Consider the following 19,979-nt stretch of genomic DNA (forward strand, 5'->3'; position numbering starts at 1 on the left):
ATATTTTTTTCTCTTTTCTTGTTTTTTTTTTTTGAAAATATAATATTAATTTATAAGAATATAAATTATAATATTGATATTTTAACACTAATAAAATTTACAGTTTATTCACTTGATTGGATTTATTTTATTTTATAACAAATTATTTAATTAATTTACGTTATAAAAATTATTTTTCTTACATCATTGTTTTATATTTTTATTACAATATTTACATTTAGTATTTATTATAAAAAGACCTGAGGGCTGTCATCCTCCGCCAACGCACGTGTTGAGAAAGGAAGGAGGCTGGAGGCGTTGTCAAGACTCGAGATAGTCGTAGCTTCCCCCCTCCCTTCTCACCGTGACTGTCTCAGGCTCAGCAGTTGGGAGAACAATTAATACTCGCTCAGAAGCACTTCCTGAGGTTAATTAGCGAAAGAGGATAAGAGGAATATCAATTCTCGGAAACCACCGTTTCATATCTTTTCACTTTTTCTTAAATTTGAATTCCCTGAATTTCTTCTTGATCAGCTCCTCTTTTCGGTTTAATCATGGACGTTGATCCTCGTCAGTATGAGCATATTGTATGTTTCTCTTTACCTCGATTCTTATTGCTTTTTTTTATTTTATGTTATTCTTATCTGGTTCCCTCCCTTCTAAACAGCGTCATATAAGTTTTTGTATACCGAGCTGTTACTCTGTACTGATAGTTTTATGCTCAACCGCATTGCTTTAGCTTGTTCACCTCGTTGTGGTTGATGATGCAAACCCTAGTTTATTCTCTTCTTTCTGTCTACTTAATTTTTTTTTTAGGTTTATACACTATATTCAAGTACAATATGACTATATTTCAACTTCTTGGTTTAAGTTATGAATTTGTTTATCGTCACTATGGTCCATTGCTCTTTTTTTTTTTTTTTTTTCCTGATACGTGAATAATTGCAATTATGAAGGTCCAGAGCGGTGTATGTGTTTCTCTACTTTGTGTAAAATGTTAAAACTAGTTATTGATAGAGTATCTCCGTTTGTGATAATCTATGCATTTAAAGCTAGAAAGTTTCAGAAGCTTTGAGAGCTCTTCAATGACTGGGGCATGTGAAAAGATGTTTGTGAGTACCATAGGATTCACCAAGGAGCAATCAGGCATATGCACTGTCATTGTTAGGTAATTCAGTGGATAAATATGGAGGATTATCATGAATGTAGTTGTGATAGAGGAAATGCAATACATCTATCCTTCAACTTCAAGTAAATTTCTGCAGTTGGCTATTAATTCTGCACAATCTTGGTACATGGAGTGGAGGCCATGAAAATTGTCGATGAGAACCAACAAAGGAAAAGTTCAGATATGAGAAATTTTATTCTAAAAAAGTTAGCAAGGCTTACATTCCGGATTAATTTCCTTTTTCTTCAATAGCTTTAGTATTTTCCATTATGGATTTTTCTCCATAATAATAAGTTTTTTTTTATTTCCTAAGTAGATTTAAATATTTTCCTATTCTGCATATGTTTGGCTCCAATACAAGGGGTACCCTTAGAATAGTTTGTTACAGACTTCTCTCTTTCAAAATTATTTGAGAATTCAACAATATTATCGAAATGGGAAGTCTCGATTTTTTTCTTTGATTTTTTCTCAAGCTATTTTATCCTACCTCAGTTAATTTAAGAATGGTAAGTGTACATTCAGAGAAATAAGAAATTTTTGAGCGGTAGAGAAGAAGAGAAGAGAAGTTTAGGGTTGAGAATGAGAAATGAGAGGGTAAGAAGAGAGAATTTAGAGAGGATTCTAGCCACTGCTGATTGATTTAGAAATTATGGTAGGCAAATTGTAGTATCCCACCAATTTGTTTATCCATCCTATTTCAACCAGCACAAGAAGAAAATCCAAAATAGCATAACAGAACAGCAGAAAACAGAAAATTCTGACAGTACTACGTACTGCTGTGTAACCAACCAGCTGACTCATTCCTAAAATTATTTCATGTCCTAAATACTTCTGATCTGGCTGCCAGCTCTCTATGCAGCTTCAGATTTCTTTCTTTTCCGGTAATAAACCTTAAAATCTTTCCATACTTTTTCTGCCAAGGTTTAAACAACTCCCCCTGCTTCAGAAACTTCCTTGTCCTCAAGGGAAATCCAGGTAACTGTCCCTGCAAATAATTCATATCTTCTGATGTAGTCTCTTCAGCTCCCAAATTAGCCCATTGCACCAATCCTAGTTCAACCTTCCCATCTCTGTGCACCTCTCGTTTCTGTAGAATTCTTACTGGTTATATTTTCATCTGCCCCCAGGAATCGAGAGCTGGCAGTTCATCAAAGTGGATGTTGCTTATGGGAATGTATTTCTTCAAGAGGCGACATGGAATTCCGGATGAATACGGAAATGATCTGGAGATTTTAGCCTTCTAAGCTGCCAGTCATATCTTCTGGATAACTGAAAATGGACCATAGAATTTAGCAGTGAGTTTCAGCTTTCCCCTGTCGGTCAGAGACAGCTGCCGGTAAGGCTGCAATTTAAGTAACATCAATTCATGTTATTCAAATTTCCTTTTGGTTCTCCTCTTGTCAACCAGCTGCTTCATGTGATCTAAGCTGCCAATAGTTGCTGCCTTAAGAATCGGATCATTTGCTGACGCTCTTCCGTGAATTCTTCAAGTTGGGATGAGGGAGTGTCTACTTCTAATGTATCCATGAAATAGGGAGGTGGATACCTGCATAAAGCTTAGAAGGGAATCATTTCTTTTGAATGGTGCACCACCGTTCTGCCAAGCTTAATCATTTGGTCCACCATTGCGGTCTTTGGAAAGTCATCCACCGCTGGTAAGTTTCAAGGCATTGATTCAACCTCTTGGTCCTCTGTTTGAGGGTGGTAAGTGGAGCTTAAACATAGATTATGCCTGTTAATCTCATCAGCTCTTGCCAAAATAAGTTTGTAAAAATCTTATCCCAATAGTGACCAACACTTTAGGAGTGCCATACAGTTTTTGTATGTTATCTACAAACACTTTGCCACCTTGTGAGCTAAAAAGGGAAGTTTGAGGGTAATGAAGTTCCCATTTTTGATAAACTTGTCCACAACAACCAGCACAGTATCTTTATTCTCTGATCGTGGTAATTGCTTTATGAGATCCATAGAGATATAGGACGAAGCCTGGTGATGTACAGAGAGAGGTTGGAGAAGTCCTGGAGTAGCTACCCTCTCTGATTTGCATTTCTGGCAAATTTCACAGCATCTGATCACAATATTTGGTAAACCTGTTCACAAGATCCAGCACAGCATCCTTATTCTCTGATCATGGTAATTGCTTTATGAAATCCATAGAGACATGGGACCAAGCCTGGTGAGGTAGAGGGAGAGGTTGGAGAAATCCCGGAGTAGCTATCCTCTCTGATTTGCATTTCTGGAAATTTCACAGCACCTCATCATTTCTGTTTTCTGCTGCTTCACCTTAGGCCAGTAAAAGTGATGCTCTAATTGTTCATAAGTCCCTCTCATGCCGGAGTGTCCTCCTACCGCTAAGCTGTGGCATTCTTGCAGTATTTTCTGGAGCAGGTTGGACTTTTCCCCAAGAAAAATTTTCCTATACCTGAGGATTCCTTGCTTTAAGGTGTAAAGGGAATTTGAGTCTGGAGCTATCATCAATTCCTTCTCCAGTTGATTAGCAAGTTCATCTCCTTGGTAGCTGCTTTCAATTTCCTTTACCCAGGCTGAGGTCACTTGTGTTGCTGCAGCTCCCAGTTTGGCTGACTTGAGATTTTCATCCCCTGTTTCTGACTCGTGATCTCTCCTGGATAGGACATCAACAATTTCGTTTTTTATCCTCTTCTTATACTGGATGGTATAATCCAGTCCCAACAGTTTAATTATTCCCCTCTGTTGTATGAATTAAGCCGCTGGCTCAACAAATTCTTCAAACTTTTCTGATCTGTTTTAGTTATGAATGGTCCCCCTTTAAGGCAGTGTCTCCATTTAGAAATAGCATACAGGATTGCCATCAACTCCTTTTTGCAAATGGAGAGGGATTGGTTTTTTTTGACTCAAGGGGTTGCTAAGGAAGGTAATGGGTCTGTCTTCTTGCATCAGCACTGCCCCTATCCCCTTTTCATTGGCATCAGCCTCCAATGCAAAGGATTGGTTGAAGTCGGCCAGCCATAGAACTGGGGCTGAAACCATTAGACTTTTGAGGTGATCAAAGGCTGGTTTTGCTTCTTCACTCCATAAACCATCATTCTTTAGCATTTTAGTTAGCGATTTACAAATAAGACCATACCCTTTAATGAATTTGCAATAATAGCCTGTCAAGCCGACAATTCCCGTCAAGGCTTTCAGAGTTGTTGGCTGCTGCTAGGATTTCATTACTTCCACATTCTTTGGATCTATTCTTACTCCTTGGCCAGATATATTGGCCCAAATACTCAACCTCCTTAACTCCAAATATGCATTTTGATTGTTTTGCAAAGAGCTGATTGCTCTTCAACAATTGTAGCTCATGCTGTAAATGGTCCTGCAAATATTTACCATATATTAGTATCTCATCAAAAAAGAGTACAACAAAATGTCTCAAGTAATCTTTGAACACATGGTTCATGAGACCTTGAACTGTGACTGGGGCGTTAATTAGCTCAGAGGCATAATTTTGAGTTCATCGTGCCCTTGGTGTGTTAGGAAGGCTGTTTGTTGAACATCTTTTGTTTTCACCCTTATTTGGTGGTACCTGAACCTCAAGTCAATGTTTGACATAATGGCAGCCCCATTTAATTCATCCAATAAATAGTCAATGACCAGTATGAGGAATTTTTCCTTCGCCGAGATGGCATTAAGTTCTCTGTAATTAATGCAAAACTGCCACTCGTCATCCTTCTTTACTAAAAGAACTGGAGAGGCAAAGGAGGTATGACTGGGGCTGATAATGGAAGTATCCAGCATTTGTTTGACTTGTCATTCTATCTTAGATATCTGGAGATAATATATCTGTAAGAGCAGTTGTTCACAGGTGAACTGCCATATTTTAAAGAAATTGCATGCTCAAATTCCCTCACAGGTGGTAACCCTTGAGGCTTCTGAAATACTCCAAAAAATCTGTCAAGTAGCTCAATCAACTCTCCAGGTGGCTGCTCGGTTTTTCCAACATCTTCAGACCCTTTCTCATCCTCCACTATAGCTGGTTGCCTTCCCACACAGAAATAATTCCTATGCTGGACTGCCATTTCTCCTTTAGTTTTTGCTCAGTCGACTGCAGGTTACTTTCTTCAATCTGCAGTTCTCCATCATCCCTAATAATTTAATCCCTCTTCCTCCCATAGAGAAGGTTACACACAATCCAGTAAAGTCAAAGAGGATGAGATTGAATTGTTTCATCTAGTCCACTCCGAGGATCACATCATAACATCCCAGTGGAATGATCCTTAAGTTGTAACTGAGTAGATAGTTTTGCATCCTCCAACAGACTCCCTTACATTCTCCTTAACTCATGACCTTTTGGCCATTGGTTCCTTGGTTGAGAGTTGCTCCACAATTTTTGTGTGTCCTCAACTCCCTCATTTTCTCCCCCTTCCACCGGTTCCTCCTTACACCTTTCCACTGCTAAGACTGCCCCGTGTTTACATCAGTGGCCAGGAAATAATATTTTTCCCGCACTTGAAGCAGGAGTTAAAGGGTTTTCTGTGGTCATTTTGGTGGGCTTTTTGGTGGTTAGAGGCTCCAGTTCTCTGGTGGGTTTGGGTTTTGGTGGTAATATGATTTGCAAGTGTATGAGCTTATTTTGGTTGGGTTAGAGGGTTGTGGTGAAGGATTTAAGGCTGCTTTTGAGGAGTAACTGGGAGATATCTTTGAGTAAGTTTTATTTTTCTATTCATGACTTCTACTGCATGTTCTTTAACTAAAGCTTGTTCAAAACCTTGGTTTAAGTTTCTCGGTTTGAGCAGCTTTAGCATAGGTCTAAGCTCTTTATTTAGCTCACTTCTGAAACTAGAAACAAAATATTTCTCTTTAAGGGTTGGGCCTCCTTCAGCATTATTGAGCATTGGTCTTCAAAACATTCCTGATGTTCTGGGACAGTCCCTTCTTGATTGAGTTTGTTAAACTCTTCTACCACATCTACATGAGCTGCCTCCAGAAATCTCCTACAGAGTTCATCAACAAACTCATTCCAGCATTGAAGCTTATTTGAGCTTGCCATCCTTGATACCATAAATCAGTTTCGTCAAATTTAGAGTCGCTAACTCGACTCTCTGCTCGTCAACAGCCTTATATACCAGAAAATACTTCAGGCACTTCCTGATCCAGGCCTGCGTATTCACACCCTCGAAGATGAGTATTTCTATTCTTGAGAAGGGACAATTTGGGTGATTTCGGTTGGAATCTGGACCGTTACTTGGTCCTTCTTGCTCCTTGTCCTCGGAGTGGCTAAAATGCCCTTGTGAGGCTCACTGGGTAAAGGGGAAGAAGGTACCTGGACTGGAGTCTCAAGGGATTGTAACAAGTGGCTTACTGTTTCTGCCAGACTTTCAAAACATTCCTCCAGCCTCCTCTGGTTCTATTGTGTTTTTCTTGAGCTCATCCGCATTACATTGCCTAGTGTCATAGACTTCTGTCATGAAGTCTTTCATCCTCTGATCAAGTCCACAAACTGCCTTCAGATAATTTGATACATTGGTAATTTGGCATGGCAGCCTTTCCTCTTGTGCATGTCATCACAGCTCTAGATGTCAAGGTGTCCTCTGAATCAGAGGACTCTAATACCAGGTTATTAGGAGCTTCAGACATGAACTCCTATGTGACTTATGTGAATCAGTGAGAGAGAGAAATAAGAACTTTTTGAGAGGTAAAGAGAAGAAGAAATGAGACATTTAGGGTTAAGAATGAGAGAAGAGAGAGGGAAGAGATGGTAAGAAGATAGAATTTAGAGAGGATTCTAGTGACTGCTGATTGATTCAGAACAGACAAATTGTGGTATGCCACCTATTGGCACTTTCGTCATATTTCAACCAGTCAAGCAGAAAATCTAAAATAGCAAAAGAGAAAAGCAGAAAACAGAAAATTCTGACAGTACTACCTACAGCTGTGTACCTAACCAGCTGACTCATTCCTTTGAAGTATTCCATATCCTAAATACTCCTGACCTGGCTGCCAGCTGGTGCAGCTTGTAATTTCTTTCTTTTCCAGTAATAAACCTTCAAAATTTTCCCTCCTTTTTTTGCCAAGGTCTAAACAGAATCTTCAAAATGTCAATCTTGAATTCACTCCATAGTCATGAAATCTTGTTAATTTTTTTGTTCGCAATAACTCCCGAGATTATATCAGATTTCATAATTTTCTTTGCAACTTATGTAGAAGAGACTGGGATCATTGGTGCTCTTTAGATGCGTGACATTTTTTTAAATCTTGCATATTTTTTTCTTTTGAGATTAAAAGAAAAATGATAAGCATTAAAAGGATACCCAGGGGGTGCCACCATATACAAAAGCGAACTTCGTTAAGGTGATAAAAAATCAAGAAGATCAAGAAAATCTACCCCATCAAGGATAGTAAAGCCCTTAAACAAAATAGAAACAGTCCTCACCTTATGACTTCTTATGGAACTAAAGGGATGAGATGGTATTATTAAAATACCAAAAGCTGTGTAGAGTTCCTTTCTTTCCTTTGACCTTGAAAAATTGAGATGGGGAAGAAAGAAAGGAACTTTTTTCTCTTTACTTGGTAGTCCAGATTCTGCTCCATGTCCAAAACTTGTCCTTGACGGTCTCTGCTTGTCACCTTAGACAAATTTAGGAGATTGAGAGGACAGCGCTAGAACCTGTTAGATCCCAAGCACTAGAGTAAATGGTAGCTTGGGGATTCACCCTCATATGGCATAAGGAACATCTATTTTCCAATGCCTTGCCTCTTTTCGTCAAGTTTTTAGAAGTTGAGATTTTGCCCTAAGTAGCCTCCCAAGCGAAAAAGCTATCTTAGGGGTAGCTTTCATTTTTCCAAATTAGTTTCCATGAGAAATGGTATAGACTTTCAATCCTCGGATGCTTCTAAATCAGTGTATCTTCCATCAAAGGAAGAATTGCAGTAGGCACAACAGAAGCAAGAAGGAAAATCCATTCATCAGATTTCCAATCATTAGGTTGCAAAGGAAGTGAAAAGATACACCACTGGGTTCCACCACTATAAACCACAAAACAATCTTGAACTTTGGCCTCCTGCACCTATCTAAAGTAGAGGGAAAAGAGTCCTTTAGAGGCCAATCAAAACACCAAGGATCAAGCTAAAAATGGATGTGATTTTCATAGCCTGCCTTAAACCAAGAGGTTCCCAGAAGATCACCCCATTTCTCACAATCCACCTAAGGACTATGGTTGAGCATCCTTACCTACCTTGGAGCACCAACCTGTAGGATCAAACCTAATTTTTCAATGAACTTCCATCACAAGGAACCCTTTTTAGAAAGAAATCTCTGTTGTTACTAAGCCAAAGACCGGTTTATTAACGCAAACAAGGGACTTAATCCCTAATCTGCCATTACTAAAAGGTTGCTTGGCCAACTTCCATGTGCCACCAAGTGATTAATTCTTGGCTCCTTAAGTTAACCCATAGGAAGTGACATTGGGTAGCTTCAATTCTCTTTGGCACTTTGATTAATAGAAAATATAGGTGAGTTATAATTGGAAACATCTGCGGGGCAGTTTTAATGTGCAGAAGCCTTCCACCCAGGTAGAATTGCGTCCATGCCCCAACCTTTTCTCCATCTTGGATATAATAGGTTCCCAAATTGTTGCCTCTTTGATTTTAGCCCCAGTGGGGACTCCAAGACACTTGATTAGGAGAGAGCTCTTTTTTGCATCTGGAAAGCTAGGCCAACGCATTGCCATTGGTCTCATGCCCAACAGAAATAATCTCTGATTTACTGCAATTAACCTCGATTCTTGACTCATCCTGGAAGCTAAGGAGAAGACACCTTATATTAACGAAGGCTTGTCTCTATGGCCTTAAGAAAAACAAAGAGTTCCCATGAACATCAAATCGTTTCCATCTTGTAATCAGAATCGCTACGCCTCATTCCCTTGAACATATTCACTCTATGTTGCCAAAACATTTTTTCTCCATTGCTTAACCTTAGCTTTGACAATGAGAATCCTATTGTACAGTCTAAAACTCGCAAAACTTAAAGGAGTCTTATCCTTCCACCAATTCTAACATGCTAATGAAAAACCTCCATCATCAACCACATATTTTTGAATCTTAAAGGGATAGGGACCCAGACCCAGTTAATGTCATCCAAGTTCAGACAAACAGGAAAATGATCAGGCATTGGCTGGGAGAGCCTATAATGGACCACACCAGGATATTTCTCCTCCACATATTAGAAATCAAGAATCTGTCAATTCGACAAAAGAATGGATCCTCCCTAGAGCACGATCAAGCCCACCTCCCACTATTCAAGGGAAGATCCATAATGTTCAAATTTCCCAAGACACCCAAAATTCCTTAGTGCAGTTAGCCAAGAAATTACCACTAGACCTCTCATGCGTAAAGAGAACCATGCAAGTCACCCTCCAAAATCCAGGAATTATTGCACAGTTGTCTAATTAGATTGAGGTCTTACCACTCAATTGTCTCTCCTTACCTTAACTTTACCATTTCTTTAAGAGTATCTTCACTTTGACAATAAGCATTAGTAAACAACCATTTGAAATTGGATTCTCTTGTCTTGAATTCACTAGCGATGAACACCTTTGTCCCCCATATAATCAGGGTGCTACTTTTTGCACCTTCAACTAGAATATCCAACCAATTAGTGTTCCTGATACCCCCAATTACTTTTATCAAGTCCATTAGACATATGTCCACCTTGGTTTCCTAAAAGCAAACAGAATCTCCCCCCCCCCATTTCCCAAAGCCCCTTTAATCTATGCTCTTTTGCCTGCATAATTGATGCTTTGCTCATTCTGTGAGATTAATCTGTTTAACATGAGAGGACATAATTGACTAGGGTTCCCAGTTCCTTATCTGACTTTCTTCCCTTTGGTCCCTTCTCATCATTCACCTAACGTTCCAATCTTCTCAGTTACCTATTTCTCCTTCCTATTTTTGTTTTGCTTTTTTTGGTTTTTGTCGTTTAATACCACACCTGCTTGTTGCTAAGTTTCTTTCACCTAGTCTTCAAATAGATCATTAGCCTGGTTCTCTATTCCTTGAAAAGAGAGCCTGAAAGATTACTGCAAGTTCTTATGCTTTCATCACCCAACAAGATTTGGATGCGACAGACTGAGTGGCCAAACACTCTCCAGGATCTCCCAACAAGTAGTCAATCTCCATCAATTTATGCCTGCAAGGAGATATTTTAGGGAAAGAGGAGTGGGTAAACGCAATAGCTTGAAACTGATTGCAAGGGGAGTGTTTCTGATAAAGCAACTTTCAAACTTTCCACTCAAAGAAGCCGCTTTTGGCAAATTCAAAGCAGCTTTGAACTCTTCTTTTATACGTAGACATAGAAGAAGAAAAAGAGGATGTTGACGCTGACTTCTTGGGCCTGGGTAGATTCTTTAAAAAGAAATTCCCTTAGGTTCATGCAATCATGGTGTCTTTAATTGGCCTTGTGCAATTGGAGGTTCATGGCCTGCTGTCATTTCTCTTTTTCAACCCGTTAAATTTTTGGTTTACACTTGCGCTTAAAAGGTCCAGTGGACTCTAGACTTTGACCAACATCTGACTCTAGAATATTCAACTTCCATCTTCCTCTGGAGAGACAGTTTTGCAGGTTGTTACATGCCTGGCCAAGGATTTTGTAGTCACGAATTTCATCACTTCTAAGACAAGCTTTTCCTGCAAGTTGTACAGTCTATGACTACTTCAGATTCCTCCATAATGCAATCCATAGTGTTCTCACTCTCAAAACCAGATCGGCAAGCTTGTAGTCCGATCACATTGGCTCTCCCGCAACCTCCTTTCTTCCTTCATTGAAACTCAGATCACAAACTGCTCATTCCATCAAGAAGAGTCTCCACCAACTGTCCGCTTCTATCCCTTTAGGCAGCAACATCCTTCTTCTCGCTCATATATTATGTTCTCTCAACTCAAGAAACCTCCGTCTCGAGTTCTTGCCGAGAGATACTATTAAGGTGTAGTCAATTCCTTCAAAATGCTTGCTCATTGTGTTATGGCTTCTTGTCTAAAGAACTCATAGAAAGCTCTAAACAGTTACCTTCTTCCAGATCAAAGAAGGATATGCTGAACCTGTTGCAAAAACTATTTTATTAATGCAGCGGATATCTAAATCTCTCCTTCTAGAACAATATTAATGGACCTGCGTTCTATCACCAAAAACTTATTGGACAGGCAATGGGCATGGTTGTGCAGGCTAGATTGGTCTGGCCAAGGTCAATGGTCAAGAGGGGTGTGTTTTTGTCGAGGTTTTTGACTTAGTTGCTTGAAATAATTTTTTGACGTGGTTTTAGTTTTGGGTGCTTCCAAACGACTATCTTGAAATGAAGAATCATATTCTATCTGTTGACTTGTTTTTGTTTTATGTCAATGTTTAATCTTCCTCATTTATTTATTTAAAATTTCTAGGCTTTTTAATTTGTTACCTTGCACTTTTTTTCATTTCAGGTTGTTAGTGATGACGATATTCACAACATTGTCTTATCATATCTTGTGCATAATTGCTTTAAGGGAACTGTTGATTCATTCATTTCTTCTGCTGGGTTGAAGCAACCGGAAAATTTTCTTGAGGACATGGAGAAAAGGAAAAGTGGGTATATTCCTCTTTTAAACTAAGATTTATAACATCTATTTGCTCAAATATTTTGTCATTGAATGTGTTCTTCATTGTCCATGTAGTTTTACAATCATAGGCTTTATATCTCTTATATGTCATGATAAACTACATGAAGACTCATTTGACTTAATCGTAAGTTACAAAAATATCAACTCATCTTAAACAATTACATATTTCTCAGCCTTAGTTTTACTGCTGACAGAAGAACTGGCAGAAAAGTGGACCCGCTCAAAATATTTTTTTCCTATTCTATCCTCACTCAGTCTTCGGTTGTCATCTGATTTCAGTTGAGAATTAGAGCTTGGTGGCATCCTGCTTATTTCTTATCAGGGTTTTAATTGTACACTTCGGTGGCAAGATTTATCACCATAAATACTATTAATGTCTATAACTTTGGATGCTTGATATGTTCAATCCAAAACCATTCAGGTTTTTTGTGCTGGTTATTAAGCATACTCAATAATGCCTGCTTTTGCATAAGGGGATTACAAACTGGGGTTTTGAATGTTAATCAATGTCTTTACTTAATGCCGAATGGATATGAACTAGATATTCTGAGTTGATAAGAAATTTTGTTGCTTACTAATCTGCAATTTCTTGAAATAGTATGGGTGATATTAAGTCTTCAGCGACTTTAGGATTTATTTATAGTTTAAATTCTTTTTTTAAAGTTTTCTATTAGCATTCCTTAGGTGTAATTAGATTGAGCTTTTATATTGAAGCAGTACAAATACCTTTGTAATTTTACAGATAGGCCATGAGTCAATAAGTTATTCTTAGAGTTTTCATATGTCTTGGTTGTGTGATGCAATCATGTCTATTTCTCTCTTTGTTCTTTCTCAAGTTATTGGTTTATCTAACTTATCCTGTTCTGTCTATTTCTCTATATGGTTCTTTATTTGATGTCCAACTTTCTCTGGTCTACCTCTACTCTTCTGTTCTGACTTTAAATTATCCTAAGGACAGTTTTATTTCACGATGTCTTGGTTTTGCATTAGTTGGCATTGAAGCCTAATTTCTTTTTTTTTTTCCATATAATTCTTTGTTAAGTTTACAACTTCTTAGAAAAAACCCAAATTTCTACATCCTTCTATTAAAAAATTAACTATTGGAATTTGACTTTCTGTAGAAGTCTAATTCTTATACAAATTGGTATTTCTTTAGGGAAACTTCCCTATGAAGTAGAATTATAGTCCGACTTTCATAACTTTCATTGTGAAGTATGTCAATTATCAAAACATATTCGTACTATATATCCCACATGCCGTATAGAGCCTCTAAACCATTTACTATGGTCCATAGTGATGTTTGATAATCATCTAGAATCAATATCATTCTGATACTAGATGGTTTATATCATTTGTAGCTGATCATACAAGAATTACATATCTATTTCTCATGAAAGAAAAAAAAAAGTTGGTCATATATTTAGAAAAATCTAACAAGATGGTCCAAGCTCAATTCCAAAAAAAAAAGAAGTATTCAATACAGACAATGCAAAAGAATATTTTGAAAAAATGTTGGGTATATATCTTGAAAAGGAGGGGATTATTCATCAAAGTGCATGTTGATACCCTTCAACAAAATGGGATAGCTGAAAGAAGAATAGAGATCTCTAGCAAGCTGCTCGGTCCCTCATGGTCACAACTAAAGTTTCTAAATTTTTTAAGAGAAAAGTTATTTAATCTGCAACTTATCTAATCAATAGAATGCTTTCTTAGATACTTAAGTTTCAAGCACCCTACCAAATTGTGCTCCAATACTTTCCACCTCTAGACTTCTATCTACTTTACTTATTAAATTTTTTGGTTATTTAGCCTTTTTTCACATACACATCCAACAGAAGTAAATTAGACCACAAATCAATAAAATATATTTGTTGGATATTCATCAAATAAAAAAAGATATAAATGTTATTCACCAGGCACCTGATAGTTCTACAGCTCAATGAATGTCACATTTCATGAAAACCAACTATACTACAAAATTAATATTTCGGGGGAAAAGAATGCACAATCCCAATTTTAGAACTCTACTACTGAATATCTTCACCATCCTCTATTTTTTTTTTTTAAAAATAAAAGTATAGAAATATATTAATGTGTAGACGCCAGGGGAGCACCATGCATGTACAAAAGATTTACAAGTCAATAAATATATTTACAATTGACCCTAAATCATTAAGGTGGACAAGGCTATGTTCCAGAACAATGGAACCAAAAAAATGAAACCGTCTATCATTGATGTTGCCAAAAATCTTTTCTTTGCCTTCAAAAGCTCCATTGTTTCTTTTTCCAAATAACCCAGAAAATAGTGAGCAGTATAAGTATGAAATTCTTATTCTTCTTGCACACAATTTCCCTGGCAAACAGTTCATCCTTGACGGAACCAACCATGACCCAGCATATACCTAATAATCCGTAGACCATGGTCCGTAAATTATAAGTGATGGGACACCAAAACAAAAGATGATTGCTAGACTCAGCATTATTCTTGCAAAGGAAACATTTTTTGGTTAAAACAATGCCTCTTTTTATGAGATTATCAATGGTCAATATGCGGTCTTTAGATGCTTGCCAAGCAAAGAAGGATACTCTAGGTGAAGCCTTAGTCCTACATATCATTTTTGCTGCAAAATCCATTCTCTCCAAACAGTTTTGGCCATCATCCTCTAATTAAAACTTTTCAGTCTCTATAGTACATAGATCGAGATAGGATAGTTGAATTTGAACCTACTCACCATATGAAAAAACTTGGATTTCGGGTCTACACCAGAAGGAATAAGAACCAAGAGGAGAAAGAGCCACCATTATCTGATTAGAGTCATGAATCCAATCCGGATTTTGATCTAGTACCATTGAATACTTCTTTGCCATGTGGAATGCAATATAACTTGTTCTCACCCGTTGGTAGGTTGATTGAATTACTTAATTTACATTACTCTGTCAGGACCAGCAGCCTAGCAGGATCAGTCCTCAATTACCTTAGTTAATTATGGTCAATTAATTCAAATCCTCGGATAGGTTACATTGTGGTCCTCTGTATTGTCTCTGGCAGATTGGTTTTCTTTTTTCTACTTTAGCTTTTACTTTTCTATTATTTCTTGTTTGTCTTTATCTGAGTAGAGAATCGGTATAAAAGAGGAAGGAAACACAAAATGAAAACAAGAAGCATTTACCTAAATTTCAGAAAGGAATCAGCAACAATTCTCTATGTTTTCCTACTGACTTCTCTCCTATTCTTCTTCTCTTCTTCTACTTTTCTTTTTTTATGTCTCTACCCTAAACGTAAACCCTAAATTTCTATTCAGGATCTAAGGATCCTAACAAATGGTATCAGAGCCCTCAATCCTTGGGCTGTTGTTCTTCGTTCCCGTTCTTTTCTCATTTCCTGATTTGTTTCTTGTCCAAATCATTCTTCTTCGGTCAACAACAGTCAATTTTCCTTCTCTCGACTGCAACTGTCTTCTTGTCCTCTCATTTTGCATGTCTCCCTCTAAGATTCACAGTGAAGCCTCTGTCTTCTTTCTTCCCTGTCTCTGCAATGTACTCTAAAGTTCATCAATGCTCAAATTAGAACAGGTACTCCAAGAGTCGAGGACGTATCTATGCAAGACTATAGAGAGTGATGAACTTTGGTGGCAAAAGCAAAAAGCTGCTCTACGGATGTGCTTCCGTTGGTGTAAACAGACACTCAATGAAGCATAGAAAAGTGTTTGCAGTGAAAGTTTCTCTTCTACCACATGGAAGAGTCGTCAATAATCTTTAGCTTTGGAACCAGTTCTTCCTACTAAAAATTTTTCTCCTGTTGGAAATGGTAAGGATTCTATGTTTTCTCTTACTGTAGATAGTGAGATAAAAGTGGAGATTGTAGAATCTGATGATTGGGAATCTTGATGAAATGGAAATTAGAGAAGCGTCCAGGCATGTAAAATTGGTTAGAAGTGAAGGGCGTCTGAAGAATGAACATCAAGTGCTTGTTAAAATTCTTCAACCACAATAGTTAATGGTGTCATCTAAAGCTATGCATCAGCAGCAAGAAGATCGAGAGATAGCATGACTACACCACCTTATGATGCCGTCAACACCGAGCTATTTTGAAAATTCAATTAGAAGCTGGATTTTATTTGTTGATGGTGTTGCCCTTCGAAAGTCAATTAAGTTCCAATGTCAATAACAATGGAAGTCTTTTGAAGGATCTTTGGATATATGTCACACATGTCAATTATTATTGTTGAAACTTGTTAAGTAGAGTATAATTAAGTGGATAGATCAGAATGGTGGTGGTTTGCTTTGCATCTCTTCTATGGATGGCTCCACATATCTTCAATTGCTGTACAGCTTGAGGCTAATACACATCTTTGAGGACAAGGAAGATTTTCAAGGGAAAGGGAATTGTCAGGACCAAGGAGCTAGTAGTATCAATCCTCAATACTAAGTTGATTGTGGTTAATTAATTCCCAAAATCTTAGGATTAGTTACATTGTGGTCCTCAGTATTGCCTTTGGAAGATTTGTTTTTCTATTTCTACTGTTCGCAGATTTACCTATACTTTTCTGTTATTGCTTGTTTGTCTTTATCTTAAGTAGGAAATCGGTATTTTTTTTAGACAAAAATGGAATAATTTAAGTGGGGAATCAGTATAAAAGAGGAAGGATGAACAAAATAAAAACAAGAAGAAATGTTTACCTAAAATTCAGAACAGAATCAACAACGATTTTCTATCTTCTCTCCACTCTCTTCTCTCATATTCTTCTTCTTTTTTTCTACTCTTCTCTTCTTCTTTCTTTACCCTAAATGTAATCCCCAAATTTCTTCTCTAACCAGATTCAGGATCTAAGGATCCTGACATTCTCATAATTGTGTTTTATATCCTTAGGCATTTTTCATTATGCATTGGAAGGAAATGCGCTTAAGGCCATTGAACTGACAGAACAGCTGGCGGAAGGCTTACTAGAGAAGAACGAGGACTTGCATTTTGATCTTCTGAGTCTTCATTTTGTTAAGCTGGTCCGTGCTAGGAAGTGGTAAGGAGGATAATTATGACATCTAAGAGATGATTAAACTCATATTTTCTTCATCTAATATTTTTTTCAATGGCAGCACGGAAGCTTTGGAATTTGCTCAGTCAAAATTGACTCCATTTGGCAAGGTTCAAAGATATGTTGAAAAGCTTGAAGTACGTTCTTTCTTTGGGAAAATTTATCTTCATACCTACTGCATTTTTTTGGTTCCTCATCAGAGAATGAAAAAAGTTGGCCATTATTGCAGGATTTCATGGCTTTGCTAGCTTATGAGGAACCAGAGCAATCCCCAATGTTTCATCTGCTGAGCTTGGATTACCGGCAACTTGTTGCAGATAATTTGAATCGAGCAATTCTTGGTTAGTTTCTTTTCATTTCACAAGCATGGATGCTTTATGAATGAATATTCACTTATTTGTTATATATGTATATCTCACTCTTTAATCTGTTTCACGGATGATTCCAGCACATGCAAACCTTCCAAATTACACAGCAGTGGAGAGACTGATACAACAGACAACAGTTGTTCGACAATATTTAGGTCAAGAATTGGGCAAGGTAACATGTGCTTATCATATTTTTAAAATATATTTTATGGAAAATTTTGTGTCCGTTTGTGGATGTTGGTGGATCATTGAGTGTTTTGGCTGCTACAACTATTATGCTCAATGGTATTGGGACCAAATGGTGTCTTGGGCCTCAGAATTTTGATACCAAACTTGAGAGTTTAGCAGTCTTTCTGTGGACATGACTGAAAAAAGTTGTTTTGTGCTTGTATTATTGCTGTATTGGCCTTGCTAAAGAATAAGAGATTCTACTTTTTGTGGTAGTTAAATTTTGGTAGTTGTTTTTCTGCAAGATGAACTTGATGTCCTTCTCTTTCATTACGAAAGTGAAGTGGCTAGATGGCAGCCTGAAAATGTGATGGGAAGTTTGAAACAGAAATAGAATGCTTCTCATTGGCTTTTTTAAGTCACTTCAGCACATGTCTATCCAACCTGCTAGACGAAGAAGTTTGCCACATGGTGGATGTTAGGGAGTTGAGATTGTTGCAGTTATTGTAGGAAAAGTAAATGATCTAAAAGTCACAGCCCATGTGGATGTCTCACATTGTTGAACTTTTGTGTCTTGTAGGACGTGCATCCTCCTTTTTGCTTGAAGGATTTTCTCAAGAGCTAAGTTGAAGAAGCGCCTTGACTGTACTTGATAAGTCACAGGCCTCTGCTTATTAGCCATGTATGATCTTGTTGTAAGGTCTCTTCAGATGGACGTTAACATCAATGCCAGGATAAATTTAAAGCTATGAAGCAGGCTGTCTCTATGCATGTGGGTGTTTCTTGATTTGGTGAGGTTTTACCTCCTTTCAGGATTTGGTCAGAAATGACTTGCAATTTGGTTCAACTCTGTGCATATTGATTTGTTCATGGTGGCTTGGTTGATATGTTATGGCTTGTATATTTATACTTGCTTATATTAAGCCTTAGGAATTGGGATTATCTGTGATGTAAAATCAGGTTCTGACGTCTTACAACTGAGGAATTTCGGTTCTGTTTAGCTGAGAGGTTCTGCCCTGCTGTTTTTAGCTCTTACCCTGTAATGAAGCACAGCTGCAGGGAACTCAACTGTCTATACGCATATGCACCACTATAATTTCACTATACATTAGGATGCTTATAGTCTGGTGAAATTGTGTCACATTTGTGCTCTTGATTGGCTTAGACAGCCACTTTCCGGATTGTTCAGCATGATACCAAAAGCAGGTGCAAATGGAATAGGGGACCCAATTGCGGTCACTTAAAGCAATTCATTCTCTCATATGGGAAAACGTTTTGTGCCTTTCCAGACATTGTAAGGTACCTGATACCTTTTGAACCCCTTAATCTAATGACTCAATTCGGTAAAATTTGAAGGAGTGTGCAACAGTAATTTATCTATTTATGTTTTCTTAGATCTTCAATCTTAAACTAAAGGAGGCAAATTGCCATATAGACCTCTTATAATTTCTAAGAGAACTCTGTACTGGAGAAACACCTCTGAGGCTAAAGTGCCTTGGGCGTAGGGAGGTATGATGATATAGGAGGTAGTTTATGGAAGATTTGTATCATAACTCACAAAATAAATTTTATGGGAGAATGCTTTCTTCATCGTTCTATTAACAGTAGTTTTGTGTCGTTTTGGTAATTGAAATTTTGGACGCATTTTGTCAGTAGCTGTAAATTTTTTTTTTTCTTTTTTTCTACAAAAAATGGGAAGGGTAGAAGTGGCCCAATGACTACTTTATCTGATCGATTTCACAAAATTTATGATTTATTTTTTAAAGAATGATTTTGTTACGCGGTAAAGCAAGATGGAAGATTTGCCCAAGAATGAAAGTTGCAGTACATGAAGCAAAGAAAGATGTCATGTGCTTGCTTATGAGTTTTATTATGTAAATTATCATTCCTTAGTACATACATGAAATTAAATATGCTTGCTTACAGTTTATTATGAAAATTATCATTCCTTAATACATATGGTATAGTTTCTTATGGATCTCTAGAACTATTCCTAATACATGAAATTACAATCTATTTATATACATATTTGGAACAACTCCAAAGCTTATATGAAAGTTCATTTGTAAATCAATATTCATTTTAATTAGGAGAAGTCTATACCATAGGAGATGATAAAAATTGAGGTCAGCTGAGATGATAAAAATTGAGATTACCTAAAATTTTAGGTTAGAATTAGATCAATGCATTACAAAATTTCATCAAATTTGTTAGAATTTGCAATGTCTTGTTTTAATTCTATATGAAATTTTAGATAAATCTAATCTTTATCATTTTATGTTGGACTTTCATTATTTTTTAAATTAAAAATAAATGTGAATTTTTAAATGAATTTAACATAAATTTGAATTTGTTCCAAATGTTACTTACTAGCACATTACAATTTTTTTAAAACTTGCTAAATTATTATATTCTTTATCGATTTTTTTTAGACTTTGAATAAGTAAATGTACGTGATTATTCGAGTACAGATAAATTATTATAAATTTAAATAAAATAATTAGTTTAATATATTTAAGAGGCTTGTTACGATTTTAATAGTGTAAAATATGTTTATTTTTTTCTTATCATCAGTTTTGATCTTATGATTATCTTTGTTTTTTTAAACAATTTTTTTTTATATCTAATATAATTATATCAATTTTTTTTTTT

At 36.9% G+C, this 19,979-nt stretch overlaps 1 protein-coding gene across 1 annotated transcript; it reads left to right on the forward strand.

Moving 5' to 3' along the window:
- The first annotated feature begins 243 nt into the window (after positions 1 to 243).
- On the forward strand, positions 244 to 18,676 carry LOC110810792 (LisH and RanBPM domains containing protein). The gene is made up of 7 exons (XM_088218766.1): positions 244 to 566; positions 11,582 to 11,723; positions 16,629 to 16,776; positions 16,853 to 16,928; positions 17,021 to 17,132; positions 17,240 to 17,331; positions 17,908 to 18,676. Exons 1-7 carry the CDS (start codon positions 534 to 536, stop codon positions 17,950 to 17,952), a joined length of 648 nt encoding a protein of 215 aa, XP_088074892.1. The 5' UTR covers positions 244 to 533; the 3' UTR covers positions 17,953 to 18,676.
- The last annotated feature ends 1,303 nt before the right edge of the window (positions 18,677 to 19,979 follow it).

Source organism: Carica papaya, chromosome 1 (assembly GCF_054855325.1).
Source record: "Carica papaya isolate Zhongbai chromosome 1, ASM5485532v1, whole genome shotgun sequence".
NCBI lineage: Eukaryota > Viridiplantae > Streptophyta > Magnoliopsida > Brassicales > Caricaceae > Carica > Carica papaya.